The 14,692-nt window shown below is 37.1% G+C and overlaps 3 protein-coding genes across 4 annotated transcripts; 2 read left to right on the top strand and 1 right to left on the bottom strand.

Moving 5' to 3' along the window:
* The first annotated feature begins 1,223 nt into the window (after positions 1-1,223).
* On the top strand, positions 1,224-3,077 carry LOC145608708 (uncharacterized). Its single transcript, XM_081664315.1, has 4 exons — positions 1,224-1,462; positions 1,570-1,636; positions 2,478-2,561; positions 2,663-3,077. Exons 1-4 carry the CDS (start codon positions 1,301-1,303, stop codon positions 2,728-2,730), a joined length of 381 nt encoding a protein of 126 aa, XP_081520441.1. The 5' UTR covers positions 1,224-1,300; the 3' UTR covers positions 2,731-3,077.
* Positions 3,078-3,351: 274 nt separating this feature from the next.
* Positions 3,352-6,960, bottom strand: LOC145609046 (uncharacterized). Its single transcript, XM_081664617.1, has 7 exons — positions 6,531-6,960; positions 6,325-6,433; positions 6,020-6,135; positions 5,500-5,619; positions 5,223-5,312; positions 4,442-4,590; positions 3,352-4,042 (listed from the first exon to the last, which is right to left on the bottom strand). The coding sequence occupies exons 1-7, from the start codon at positions 6,768-6,770 to the stop codon at positions 3,637-3,639; spliced, it is 1,230 nt and encodes a 409-aa protein (XP_081520743.1). The 5' UTR covers positions 6,771-6,960; the 3' UTR covers positions 3,352-3,636.
* Positions 6,961-9,086: 2,126 nt separating this feature from the next.
* On the top strand, positions 9,087-14,257 carry LOC145609260 (pentatricopeptide repeat-containing protein At5g27270-like). Of its 2 annotated transcripts, none has more exons than XM_081664787.1 (8): positions 9,087-9,681; positions 10,603-12,010; positions 12,146-12,457; positions 12,588-12,692; positions 12,794-12,881; positions 12,978-13,099; positions 13,185-13,249; positions 13,433-14,257. In XM_081664787.1, the coding sequence occupies exons 1-8, from the start codon at positions 9,145-9,147 to the stop codon at positions 14,003-14,005; spliced, it is 3,210 nt and encodes a 1,069-aa protein (XP_081520913.1). In that variant the 5' UTR covers positions 9,087-9,144; the 3' UTR covers positions 14,006-14,257. The 2 variants fall into 2 exon arrangements, with proteins under 2 accessions (XP_081520913.1, XP_081520914.1); XM_081664788.1 differs by having other exon boundaries at positions 9,582-9,681; positions 10,301-12,010.
* Positions 14,258-14,692: the final 435 nt, after the last annotated feature.

The raw sequence follows: 14,692 nt of genomic DNA, 5'->3' as shown, positions 1-14,692 counted from the left end.
TCGTAATCTGATTATTGAAAGCAATAGGCCCTGTTTGGCAGTAGCGTTTGAGGTAGCGGTTAGCGTTTTGACCGGTCAAAACACTATCAGAAAAATTTTGAGAGTTTTTTGTAAGGTAGCGATTCTAGTAGCAGTTATCGATAGAGGTAGCATTTAGTTAGTTTTTCTCAAACATTAAAAATAGTAGCGTTTAGAAGTAGCGGGTAGCGTTCGACAGCTTTTATTACTTTTAAAGCAATAATTATATCAATTTTGATATATTTTGGTATTGCAACCGCTACTTTTGTCAAACACTCATACTATCAACCGTTACCTTGACAGCTGACCTCTACCCACTACTAATTGACCGCTACTTGCTACCTTAACAGCTACCCGCTACTGCTACTTTTGCCAAACAGAACCATAATCTTGCAGTCATTAAATGCCATCAAGAGGACGTGGCAAATCCCATGGGAGAACAACAACATCATATGTGACATATAGGTAGCTTTGAACATTCTTGATTGTCACTCGGTTCACCATTGTTACAGGGAGACGAATATGGCGGAAGACTACATGGCAAAGAAGGGGCACCACCATAAAAATTTACTTTGGTCCTTTAATAATTTTGCGCCTTCCCTCTCCCTTATCATCCAAAAGGATGCTTTAGGTATCCCCAAAAGGGCTAACCTAGAGATTGAGGTGATGGAGTAGTGACATCAGTTCCACCTCATATCACTGAATTCTAGGGATCAAATCTCATGGAACTCATTTGAGGGATTTCCCTTATCTCCCCCCTCAAATGAGCCCCCTTCGTCTCACCATTGAAAAAAAGCCTACCTAGATTTTCTCACCCAATCAAAAAAAAAAAAAAAATATTGTCATTTACTACTATCCCCAGTTCCCACACCAAAAAAAAAAAAAAAAAAAAAAAAGTACTCTCTCCATGTTTTAATAAGTGTTACAGTTTGACTAAACACGCATGTCGAGATACAACTTTGACCATTAATTTATCTAATTATATGTTAGTAAAATTATAGGAAAATTGATATTATGAAAGTATACATCATAACGAATCTAACACTGTATTATACAGCAACCGTTTCATAACCATTAAGTGAATAGTGAAAAAAGTCAAACTGTAACACTTAATAAAACACAAAGAGAGTATATTAAAAAAAATAATAAAAAATAAAAAAGTAACCTATAAATGTTGGAGTGCTCGCTATCACACAACACGGTGTAGCAAAGCCGTCGAGTGATAGACGGCCGAAAGAGTAAAGTTCCGCCATTAAAATTAGGGTTTTACAGAAAAAAAACAATGGCGAAATTTAACGAAGTACAGAAGAAAAGAAGAGCTTTAATTTCCCAGAATAAGAGAGCTGCTCATGGAGATCCTTACACCAGAAAGCTTAAACGCCAAACCCAGCTTCATTCTGTTTCTGGCAAGCGCAAACGCAAGAACCTCAAAAAATGGCGTCGGGTATTTGTTTTATTTCCAATTTTTTCAATTTTTTTGATTTGTTGTTGTTTTTGATTTTCATATTAGGGATTAATTGATTGAATTGGTGATTTTCCCACAAAAATTAGGAACAAAGGGAGGCTGTAGAAAAGGGTCTTATTACTCTGGGTGATGTTGATATGGCTCCTGCTGATGGTAAGTGTTTGTCTTTATCTCTCATTGTTGCTTAATTTGAACTTTTGATTGTGGGTTTTGTTTTAAACTGTATTTTTAGGGTTCTAATTAATTGATTTCAAGGTTTTTGCTTGAATTTCTGGGTTGTAGAGTGTTGATTAGAAGCTTGAGAATAGTTATGATATGGTTGTTTGTGAATTGTACCTCATGTTATGATATTATCAATATTTATGTACCTCATGGAGAACCTTAGTATTACAGGAATATTATGCTGAGAATGTTTTGCAAGGTTCATTCACTATGGGAGAGACTAGAGAGTGAATATCTTAGTACATTGTTGTATCATGGTTAGTTCGCGTGGGCGGTTTCTGCTAACTTGTTAAGGTGCTAATACATGCTGTAAAGAGTGAAGTTTGTGTTGGTTGAATTGCTGAATACCCTTGGAAATTTATCCCGGGAATTGGTTTTATTGACTACTCATGCCATTAAATGGGGGAGCATGTTCTAATCAGTTCTTTACGGGTGCACTATAGCTGAGTTAACGTATGTGGCTGTCATTACCTCCGTTTTCTATTGGCTTGCTGGTAGCACAATTGTGTATGTACTCCATAGAATGTTAGTGAAAGTACTGAACTTGCTTTTGTGAACGGAAAAAGGCCACTCGGTTGTTCTAACGGAAATGAAGGGTGAAGACAGTTTTCCATGTATCCAGACTACAATTGAAACTTTTCAATTGTTGATTGCCAGCTTCACTGCATGAATCTTTGTTCTAGTATGATGTTGGACACAATTTAAGTGATTTTGTTGTTACTCTCTCTACTCTTGCTTGAACTAACTTGTTACTGGTGTGAATGAAATACAGAACCTGCAGAATCTAAGACAACTCCTACCAAGTTTCACGTGAAGAAGAGTGTAAAGCTTAAACACAAACAGAAAAAGCACAAAGGTAATCCTTGAATCAATATGTGGATCCCCATTCCCTCAATCAAGTGACCACAAAGTAAGCATCACTAGTTTTTTATATTAATGTTTGAATAAATCATACAGGTAAAGGCCGAAGTGAATCTTCTAAACCTGCTGCTGAAGCTGCTCGTGCTGATGCCATGGTAGAATAAGTATTCAAATTTCAGAAAAAATGCAGCTCAATTCTGCCTTGCTGAAAGTTCTTACCAGCTAGTCTCTTGGGCATTCTTCGTTACAAAATTTGTTTAGATTAATGGCATTACTCTTTTCACTTGTAATCTGTTTAATTTTTACTCATTCTGTTTGTAAGCTTTCAGATTAGGAGAACGTCTTGCTGAGAAAAATGTAGATTGCAAAATTAAGCATTATAGTATTAATGTACACAAGAGATGCCCCTTTTTTGCCTTGACAAATGTTAAAAGCTTATTTTTGATGTTATTGTGTAATGCAAAATTGTGATATGCTGATATACTACGTAGTTAGGACTCTTATTCCATCACTTTTCCTTTGCAATACTCTCTCTGTCCGTGAGATTATACATTGTTGATGAGAGTTTAAATTGGGATCACTGCCTATTTAGTATTTAGGGAATAGAGTATAAAGAAAAGGAAAATAAGGCAAACATTGGATGTAATGATACGCCAGTGACAAGCAATACAAGTAACATTACCATAATCTATTATGGAGTATCATTGAAAGTAACATCTGATGATTAAGAAAGTGATAAGAAGTCTTTATATCTTAGGAGTAGTGGGAAAACAAACACTGCAAAATCATCGAAACATTAATTTTCTTTAATTGTTACTCCCTACGAATTACAAGCCCAAAGTCAAATATCTTAATTATATCTGAATTATGTCATGACAGGTCATTAAACTATCACCACGACTCCCCGGTCATGAAGTACTAAACTTCTACTTTGTATGTCTACTAAGAAAAGACAATGTAGGTATCTAACTATAGTTGAACAAGCAACTATCAATCTATTATCATCAAGTTACAATTTAAATCAACACAAATTCCCTATAACTAAGAAATCAATCAATAAAGTAAATGAGCTATCTCCTAAATAAACCTGAGCTTTGTAGAGTTCTGCAATAATCTGCAATGGTGGGAGAATTCTTCACCAAGTCCCATATCTTTGCAGTGTTTTTCAGCCAGTCTCGTTCAGATACAGTTCTTGCAAAAGAGGGACGGGCCATAGACAATATGTGATCCCGAATTCTCCACAGCATTGAATCACAACTTTCATAGCGAAGAGCCAATGGGTTATCTTTCTTTCTAGGTACCAAGAACAAGTCCAACAGTTTAAAGTCAACATTGGTATCCTGAGAATGGTAAGATTTTGGGATAGACATATGATCCTCCGCTGTTGGTCTTGTGAATGAAGACGAATGAAAATATTGCCCAAGAACCTTCTTCATCTGCTCACAAGTCTGTGGTGAAACATCTTCATCTCGCAGTCTGCATTAAACGAAAATATAGTCTTCCCAGTCAGCTCTTAATGTTTTAATACCCTACTCTGTGTGTGTGTGTGTTGTGTGTGTGTGTGTGTGGGTGGGTGGGTGGGTGTATAATAGAGTATTAAGTAAACTAAGCTATCTGCACAAGCAAAGGTAAGGCTGCATGAAGAACTTTAAGATACAAAAGAAGCTGTATACTTCTCTAATTAAACATTACTTCAAGGCTTTTTCATGATTTTTTTCTTTAATATACTCATTCTCTGGTTGGCAATTGTTATCTAATACTTAAGTAGAACTTAAGTTATTGATCGCTAAAGTTTTGCATTGGCAAGCGTGATAAAAGAAATAGGTCAAGTAAAAAAAACAGAGGAAGTAATCATTATCCAGTGAGAATACTAACTTTGTATGTATGAAAACAGGTGTTGCCATGTATTCTTCTCCGCCTTCTAGAAACTTGTCCTTGTTATCCTTATCTGTGCCTGAGCTTGAGCTTTGCATGTGCGATGTTACTGACGAAGGATCAGGTAAGCCATGTTTCAACAAGTCCACCTGAGAAACCACACAAACTTCAATTCATATATATTGCATACCAGAGTAAAGTCTATATTACTGAAAAGCCAAGATTACTGAAATCATTTGTTCTACAGTCTTCAAGCCAACTGATGCCTAGTGTCTAAAACATCGTTTCAAGGCTGAAAATGTTGCCACAAGGCAAGAATACCATAAACAAAGATCCAGCAATGATTGCACATGAAAACATTTTACAATAAATAAATCCTCCACAAATCAAATGCATAAGGATTGGCTGACAAAAGTGCAGGCATATATATTAAACTATTAGCATTTGACAAACGTAACAACACATCACCCCCAGCCAAAGTAGATTGCGAAATGGCCAGGTACAAGGCCAAGTTAAGCAGTAAACTATTAAAGTGGAAACTTAGGGAGGAAATTGGCAAAGTGCTGGCGGTTTTGGGGAGGGGGTGTCAGCTGCTAAGGATGTATAGTAAGCACCCTAGATAACTATTTAATAAAGCAGTGAATTGCAACAGTAGGGTCACTACATGTCTTCATCCTAAGTTAGTGACAGCAGTGCAGTCTTTCCTCCTATAAATGATGCTAGAAGGGAGCCAGCGCAACAATGCTAGATGTGAAAATAAAGTTATACTGTAAAAAATTACCGTTGACATTAAGCGCCACATGTTAGCTTCATGAGCTCCTTCTGATACCACCAGCAAAACATGACAAACAGAAGAAAGTAGCACGCCAAGCTAGAAAGATTCCTTGCAGAAACCATAAAGAACAAGTTTAGAACAAGAACTCTTTTGCAGACTGGACAACTAAGATACCTCGTTTACCAGTTTACCACAGAGGCGCTGATTGCAAGAACTAAAATCAAGTAACTGAATCTCAAAGTAAATAACATTTGGACAAAGCTGTGTTTCAAATTGTGCTAACCTGGATGCATAGAAGTTCATGAGCCAATTCAGAAGATAGAGTTTCACCTCCTAACACAGGGACTGTAGATGAGCCATCTGGTCTCGTCATTTCAGCCAACACTGATGGACTAAACACAGGCTGTAAGAGCAAATAATAGTCAAAAACAAAACAGAATCATCAATAGTGAGCACTGTGCATTTTGAATGACCAATTTTTATACTACGAGTACATATATAATTAAGGGGTATTACGGTTATATCTGTTGCTGAAGTAAATGGGTATTAGAGAACGATATGTTACAGAAATGACATGAGACCAGGAGGCAGGGAAACTAGATATATTGGTAATGGACTAATGGAGTAAAAAAAAAAAGAACCACTTGACTCCTCTTTCGGCACAATGGTTCGCAACTGTCATAATTGCCAATTTCTAGCAAGTACATAGTAACTGAGAAAGCCTAGAGTCTTATTCTCATGAGTTCATACTATCATAAACCAAGGTACTTAAATTAAACATAGCAATCCAGAAAGAAATAAACCTGAGTATCAAGTAGTATCAAACGTTCCGAAGAAATCCGAGGTTCAATACCAATAGTACAATGCCTAGCATTCCCTCGAGTTTCCTCAGATTGAATTGCAAATGGAGGTAACATTCCTACAATAATAATCAACCACCATTGATCATTATATATTACAGCATTAACCCATTTATATCATTTCTCATAATTAGACTGATTTACAATAATCAAAATGAAAATCAACATCTTTTCCCTCAATTTCTTCACTTAAATAAACAATCAATAATCCTACAAAATTAAAATTTAAATGTGATAATAAAAATTACCAGGAGAAGTAGGATCAAACCCGTAAATCTCATTCATAATTGTCGATTTTCCAACCCCAGGAGACCCAATTACTCCAATTACAGTAAAATCAGTATTATCAGTCAAAAACTGCAATACCCAGAAAAAAAATTCAATCTTTGACAAACTTAATTCCAAAATAATCAACAAAAAAAACAGAAGAGGGAGAATGAATTATTAATCATACAGGAAGAAAACGATCAAAGTGGAAGTCCCATGAATCGGAGAGGAGATTAAGGGAGCCAACAGGAGGAAGACGAGACCGAATTGAAGCTGCTGATAAAGATGCATCGTCTTCTCCGGCGGAACCTCGGATAAATTTTCCGGCGGCGGAAGGACTTCCGGCGACGAGACCTGGCTTTGCTAACAGTATTTTTGGTGATGGTGATGATGGATTGCCTGCTCCTCCGCCACCGATGGAAGCCATTGTTATCCTACTACTGTTGAGCTCAAGTTTTTAGGTTTTGGGATTTTTGGGAGTGTTTTCAAGAACTTTGGGATTGAAGTTTTCAAGTTTGGAGAATTTGGAGCTTCAAGGAGTGTAAATTTGTAATATGGGGTCATTTTAGAGATTTTCATAGGGGTTAATAGGAGGATTTAATATTTAGAGGTTAATCGTAATGTTAAGGGCTTGTTTGGCATTGTTTTTTGTTTTTAGTTTTCTGTTTTTTTGAGAAAAAAACCAAAAACAGGAAATAAGAAAAAGGTGTTTCCACTTTTTTGTTGTCAGTTTTCAATATATTCATGATTTTAATGGGTTTGTCTAATTTTTGTTTTAATAAATGAAATATATCATATGAGTTTGAAAATCAAAAAACTGAAAACCACAGCGATGCCAAACGAACCCTAAACTTTTTTTTTTTTTTTTTTTTTGCCTAGGTAATTCATACGACAAACAGTTTCATATGTGGTTGATCACATTGTGTGGCCGGGATTACTTGGTATGAGGTAACTCGGTTAATTAGGGGTTACTCGGTCATTGTTTTTGTGTGTGTTCAGACAATATCTCAAGGTTTTTTCGTATTAAAAGAATAATCATTAAAGATGTACTTTGTGTTGAAGTGTAAAATGTATTGCGTGTTAGAATTATAGAATGTATTTCGTATTTTTCTAGCTTAACGGTAGTGTTCATCATAATTTTCTAGCTTAACCTCTTTAAACGCAATTAAAAATTAGCTTAACCATAAACGTAATTAAAAAATTTGTCAATCATCAAATCTTTAACGGCATTGTTCATCATAATTTAGAAGCAGCGGGAATCGTCATTCAAGACAGCATCAACAACCTTCAATGCACGTGCAGTTTCAACCTTTGGCAACACTAAAGCTTTCATAGTTGAAACATCAGCTCTCCACAAAGGCTTCTTTCTTGCGATTGAACAACGCATTAGAACACATTCATATTGAAATCGACAATTTCATGGTTATCAACTCAATTAAAGGCTTTATGGGCAGCTCTATGGCAGATGGATCATATAATCGCACACATACGTCTTCTCCTCAGTGATTTTGCTAGGGAGTAGTTGGAGTTTTCGACATGTATATTGTGTAATCGCGAGACAAATTGAGTAGCTGATTGAATAACTAATTTTGGAAACATTAATTCCTATCACACCTTGATAAAATTCCAAAACTACCCTTTTTATAAAAACTACATGAGTGAGCATTTGGAAATCACGTCCAGTATTTACCGGGTAACGCCCGTATTTCAAAATGAACATACTAATATACCCCTCCCTTAAAAACCCATCAAAACTTTTTTTTTTTTTTAAAAACTTTTATCTTTCTCTCTCTTCACCCTTATCACCTACCTTTCTCTTTCACTCAAATTCAACCCCCAAAATCAACCACCACCATTACCATTGGTTACCACCAAATTCAACCACCAAATTCAACACCCAAAATCAACCACCACCACCACCACCGGTTACCACCAAATTCAACCACCAAGGGAGGCGCAGCTGTCGGGAAATTGCAAAGGCAAGGGAGTCGTCATCGGCGAGCAGGTGAGTCGATTTTTTTTTTTATTTTTCATCAACTTTGAGGAACGCCTGAAAATCTGGAATCTCCAAGCTAGGAACGCCTAAAAATTTTGAATTTACCATGGAAGAAACGCCTAAAATTTTAGGATCTATCGTGGAACATTCTAAAAATTCAAGCGTTCCTACCATGGTTTGCCCGAAATTTCAAAATGTCCCATGGTAGATTCAAAATTTTCAGGCGTTTCCACGAACATTAGAAAATGCAATATGAGGAACGCTTGAAGTTTTAGAATCTGCCATGGGACATTCCGAAATTCCAGGTGAATCATGGTAAGAACACCTGAAATTTTAGAATGTTCTACGGTGAATCCTAAAATTTCAGGCGTTCCTCTGGCGGTTACGAAATTTAAAAAAAAAAAAAAAAAAAAGACCAAAATTCAGAACTCACACTGAATCCGTTCGCATAGGTGACCTCTCCGGTGGCATTGTCAATTGCGCAAATTCGTCCATTCGCCGCTTGTATAAATCGTTGTCAACTAAAGGTTTTTTTTTTGAAATTATGATGTGGAGTGGTGGATGGTGGCTGGTGGTTGTCTAGTGGTGGAGGATGTATGGTGGCTGGTGGAGTAAGAATAAAATAGGATAAATTTACAAGGGGTAAAAGTAGATTAGGTAAAATTAAAAGGGGGCATGTTTGTAATGTCAAGTTAAAATACGGGCGTTACCCAGTAAATACCGGACGCGATTTAGCAATTCACTTTGTAAAATTAAGATTTTTTTCATTCCTCCATGAATCCTCACTTCACTCCACATTTCTTCCATGGAATCCCTCCAATCATCCTTTCTCTCTCCAACTCCACTCCTCAAACCCCACCATAAACCCCAACCCCACCACCATACCACCCGCACCATAACCAAATTCCGGTGCTCCGTCACCCCTGACCCATGGTCCCTCAGCGACGGCAACACCACCCCAAAACCCCGCTCAAAAAACCCCAAAAACCCACTTTCCGACGACAACGCCCGTCGCATAATCAAGTCCAAAGCTCGCTACCTTAGCACGCTTCGAAGAAACCAGGGCCCTCAAGCTCAAACCCCCAGGTGGGTTCGCCGTACGCCGGAGCAGATGGTTCAGTACTTGGAAGATGACAGGAATGGTCATTTGTATGGTAAACAGGTTATTGCTGCAATTCAGGTTGTTAGAAGCTTGTCCCAGAAAACTGAAGGTAGTTATGATATGAGGAAAGTAATGGGTTCTTTTGTTGCTAAGCTTACTTTTAGAGAGATGTGTGTTGTGTTGAAGGAGCAAAAGGGGTGGCGCCAAGTTAGGGATTTTTTTGCTTGGATGAAATTGCAGGTGGGTTTGTTTTATTTGTGTTCTTCTTGTTTTAGATGGTATTTTGATTGTGTTTTTAATTGAATTGTTCTGGTTTTCTATTGGGGTTAATATGTTTGGAATTTGTGATTGATATGAGATTATGGCATTTTCCTATTTTGTAGGGTAGAAGTGTTTGGATATGGGTATGTGTCCAAGTGTTAGACACGGCTGTTATATGGAAAATTTGCATGAAATTGTTATAGGATGAAGCGTTTGAGTGTCGTACCCGTGTCAGAGTGTCGAGTATCTAGTATAGTACTTGAGGTGAATACAAGGGTCAAACACGGCCACTTTATGAAAATTGTTCAATTGTGCATTATCTTGGGCTAGAATAAGGTTTTCAATTGTCATACCAATGCGAGGTGAATGAAGAGTCTGATTAACATAGTTTCTTAGAATTAAGTTTTAGACTTTTAGAATTTGCAAATTATCTATTGGGGAGGAGATATATGTGCATGGCTTTGACTGATCTTATACATGATAATTATTGCTGTCAAGTTTTGGCATTAGGAAAGTTATGGTATACTAGGATTTCTTTATTCAAGAGTTGTTTTATCCTTGTTAATGAATCTATAGGCTGGAAAATTATATGCTGCAGGGTGTCTGCATCTCTACTCAACTAAGTAAGAATTTCTTGACTGAGGTGTGAGTGTGTTGAATGCATTGAAGAGCAGCTAGTGATTCACCTGTTATATCCTTGGAACTGTTTGATAGCTTGCCTATTACTTGGCTGAGCTTATCTGAGTTGGATTACAACTGTACAATAATGAATCTGCTATAGGAAATTTGGAGGACAACTGTAGTAAAGCAAGTTGCTTTGAGCTGACCAAAATGAATCATTTCCGTTGCTTCATTTGTTTTAAATAATATGTACTGAAGTTATTGATGCACTTGGAACAGTTGTGCTACCGTCCTAGTGTTATTGCCTATACAATTGTTTTGCGTGCATATGGTCAAGTTGGGAAGATTAAGCTGGCTGAAGAGACCTTTCTAGAGATGCTTGATGCAGGATGTGAACCTGATGAAATTGCCTGTGGGACTATGCTGTGTACATATGCTAGATGGGGACGACACAAAGCTATGCTATCTTTTTACATGGCTGTGCGAGAGAGGGATGTGCTACTTTCTGTCGCAGTTTATAACTTCATGCTATCATCCTTGCAAAAGAAGTCACTCCATCAAAATGTGATACAGATATATAAAGACATGATTGATAAGAAGGTTGTACCTAACCACTTTACCTTCACGGTTGCCATCTGTTCACTTGTTAAGGAAGGTCAATTTGAAGAGGGATTGAAAACTTTCAATAAGATGAAAAGTTTTGGTTTTGTACCTGAAGAGGTCACTTACAGCCTTCTGATCACATGTAACATCAAAGAAGGCAAGCAAGATGAAGCATTGAGGCTTTATGAAGAAATGACATATCAAGACATAATACCAAGTAATTTTACTTGTGCTTCTCTGTTAAATCTCTATTATAAGAATGGAGATTACTCAAAGGCACTGTCTCTATTTTCAGAAATGGATAGGTACAAAATCCGAGCTGACGAAGTCATTTATGGTTTACTTGTCAGGATATATGGTAAGCTTGGTCTTTGTGAAGATGCAGAAAAGACTTTTGAAGAGGCTGAAAGGTTGGGTCTGCTTCGTGATGAGAAAACATATATAGCAATGGCACAAGTGTATTTTAGTGCAGGAGAATATGTGAAAGCTTTGCGTACCATGGAGGTGATGAAGTCTAGAAATGTACCATTCTCCAGTTTTTCCAATTCAATCTTGTTGAAGTGTTACAAGATGAATGGAGATCTTGGATCTGCTGAAGCAACATTTCAGTCTTTATGCAGTACTGGAGTCCCGGATTCAAGATCTTGTAATGACATGCTCAACATGTTCTTAAGACAAACATTGCTTGAGAAGGCTAAGAATTTCATTCTTCAGATAAGGAAGGACAATGTTATGTTTGATGAGGAGCTCTGCAGGACGGTGGTGAAGGTATACTCTAAGGAGGGAATGCTTAGAGAAGCTGAGCAATTTATTGAAGACGTAAGTGGAAATGGATATGTGGAAAATAGCAGCTTTATTCAAACTGTTTCCATGATTTTGAAATCAGAAGATGGGAAGTTTGAGAAAGAAAAAGGTCACTCGTTAGTCCCTGCTTCCCTTGATACTAATGCACTGGAGCTTATGCTTTGTCTTTATCTAGCAAATGGTAATGGCAATAAGATAGAATACACGCTTGATTTTTTACTTGGAGCTGCTGGTGGCTTATCTGTTGCAAAACAACTCATTGGAAAGTTTATACATGAAGGTGAAGTTGGTGTCTTCTTGAATTTGAAATAGTGTTGCATCTTATCTTAGCAAATTTATCAATTGTTCAGTTACAAACTCAAGCAATATTTATCTTGTTGAGTTTTTCTTGACGATTGACATTTAACTGGTGTAGGTGATGCTTCTAAAGCTGAAATCCTCTGTGATCTATTAATTAAAAGAGACTCAAAGGAAAATGGTGGAATCTTGGCTTCAATGATTAGTTTGTATGGAAAGCAACAGAATCTGGAAAAAGTGAAAACACTATTTTCAGCTGTGGGGAATTCTGCTAATTGCGGGGCCGAAATATACAATTCCGTGATTGATGCCTGTGTTAAATGTGGTGAACCTAGGGAAGGTTACCAGGTTTTCAAGGAATGCACAAAAAGAGGAATTTGTTTGAGTCCCTTTGTCATCAGTGTGCTTGTGAACCATCTAACTAATCGTGGTAGGGTATTGGCTCACCTCTAGTCAAGTTCTGTTCTTTTTGTGATAGAAATGTATTAGTGTGTGGTTGTATATACTTGATACCTTGATCTGTTTCCTCCTTCTAACATAGTTATTCGCATATGCCCCAGGGATATATCGGGAAGCAGAGGATGTGATTAGCAGAAGTTTTCATGACAACTTGGTTCTTGACACTATTGCATATAATACATTTATTAAGGCAATGTTAGAAGCAGGTTGGTTGGGGAGTTATATTTTTTAGTCTCTTTCTGTCAAGTCCTTTGATGTAATACAAGAAAAACAATTATAACTGATGGCTAACATAATACTTTCACAGGTAAATTACATTTTGCTGCGAGCATATATGACCGCATGCTATCATCTGGAGTTTCCCTGTCAATACAGACGTATAGCACTATGATCAGGTTAGGTAGCCTCCTCACTGAAAAAATAACGCATTAACTAGGGGAAGGAAAGCATGTCTTACTTAATTTTAATACATTATTATTTGGTTTGTGTAGTGTTTATGGAAGACAAAAGAAGCTAGATAAGGCCGTAGAGATGTTCAACATGGCACAGAATATGGGCATATCTTTGGATGAGAAAGTTTACACTAATCTAATAAGCATATATGGAAAGTCTGGTATGTTTTTCCATGAAGTCTTATGCCTTTTCATTTACCTGGTTTATCCACCATATGATTACAATGGAGAGAACTTGTTTTGCAGGAAAAGCTCAGGAAGCATCTGCATTGTTTGCTAAAATGAGGGAGGAAGGCATTAAACCTGGAAAGGTGAATTTTCTATGTTGCTTACTTTTTGAATACTCGTATTAAGAAGTGATTCATGACTTTAACTCTTTCAGCTATGATATACATGGTACTTAGTATGATATTTGTTAAACTAATGTTGCCTGCCCTTGCTCTTCTAAGTTTTGTGACTTTCGGGTGCTGACCTATGTCCCTCCAATGTTGCAGATAAGCTACAATGTTATGCTAAATGTCTATGCTTCTGTGGGACTTTATTCCGAGGCAGAGGAGCTTTTTAAGATCATGCAGCAAGATGGGCGCTGTCCCGATTCCTTTACTTATCTCGCCCTTATTAAAGCTTACACAGAGAGTATGAAATACCAAGAAGCAGAACAAACGATTGCATCCATGGAGAAAGGAGGAATACAACCTTCCTGTGCTCATTATAATCTCTTGATATCAGTCTTTGCCAAAGCTGGCCTAATGGAGGAAGCTGACCGGGTTTTCAACACAATGCTTGCATCTGGATTAAAACCTGATATTGTATGCTGTAGGACCATATTACGGAGTTACATGGAATATGGATATGTGGATAAAGGAATTTCTCTCTTTGAAAGGATTCAACAATTTGCGAAGGCAGACAGATTTATCATGAGTGCTGCTATTCACTTGTACAAAGCCGTGGATAAGGGTCATCAGGCAGATGTTGTCTTAAAATCAATGAACGACATGGGGATTCCATTTTTGAGAAGCCTTGAAATTGGAAGCAGGATTGCAGCACAGGAACTTCCTAGAAGTTAGTGGACATATTTTTGAGTACAAAATTGCAGTTCTTGTTTGGTGAAAATTTTAGAAGATTAGCTAGAAATACAGAACACCAAGTGTACAGTTTCCATGATTTTGTATAGTATCTTTGTTGGGACTCTTGGGAAGATGGTTGACTGTGTAGTGTTGGTTTTGTTGTTATTCATAATAAACTGTTTCAAATCAACTGTGTATTATGGATTACGCTTATAATTTATCATACATATTTTTTTTTTTGTTTTTGTAATATATATACTCGTATATGTATTTTACTATTTTTTATACATTTTTTTATGGCCTAGCAGTAGTAAGGGCCTGTTCTCATATGTTGAAATTCAATTCAGTTCAGTTAAGCTCAGCTCAGTTCAGTTCAGCTTCTAATTTCCTTATAAAATATTCATTTCAATTCAGTTTAGCTCAGTTCAGTAAATGAGAACAGGTCCTAACTCCAGTAAGAAAAGAACCTTCAAACCTTAAGACTCAATACATTTCCTTCGTATTAATTTTTACTCAATTCATAAAAAAATGGTAAGGAGAAGGATCCAGACCGAACCTCAACCCTTACGGTTTTTTGGGTTCGGTATTTGCGGGTCAGACACTTGAGAGTGAGGGGGAAGGGCAAGGGATCCCCACCCTCAAAGTGCCTTTAATGGGGATTGAATCCCCAACCTCAAGGTTGAAAGG

Source organism: Chenopodium album, chromosome 23 (assembly GCF_948465745.1).
Source record: "Chenopodium album chromosome 23, dcCheAlbu1.1, whole genome shotgun sequence".
Taxonomy (NCBI): domain Eukaryota; kingdom Viridiplantae; phylum Streptophyta; class Magnoliopsida; order Caryophyllales; family Amaranthaceae; genus Chenopodium; species Chenopodium album.
The sequence above is the reverse complement of the archived record's forward strand: the minus strand, read 5'-3'. Positions and strand labels throughout refer to the sequence as shown.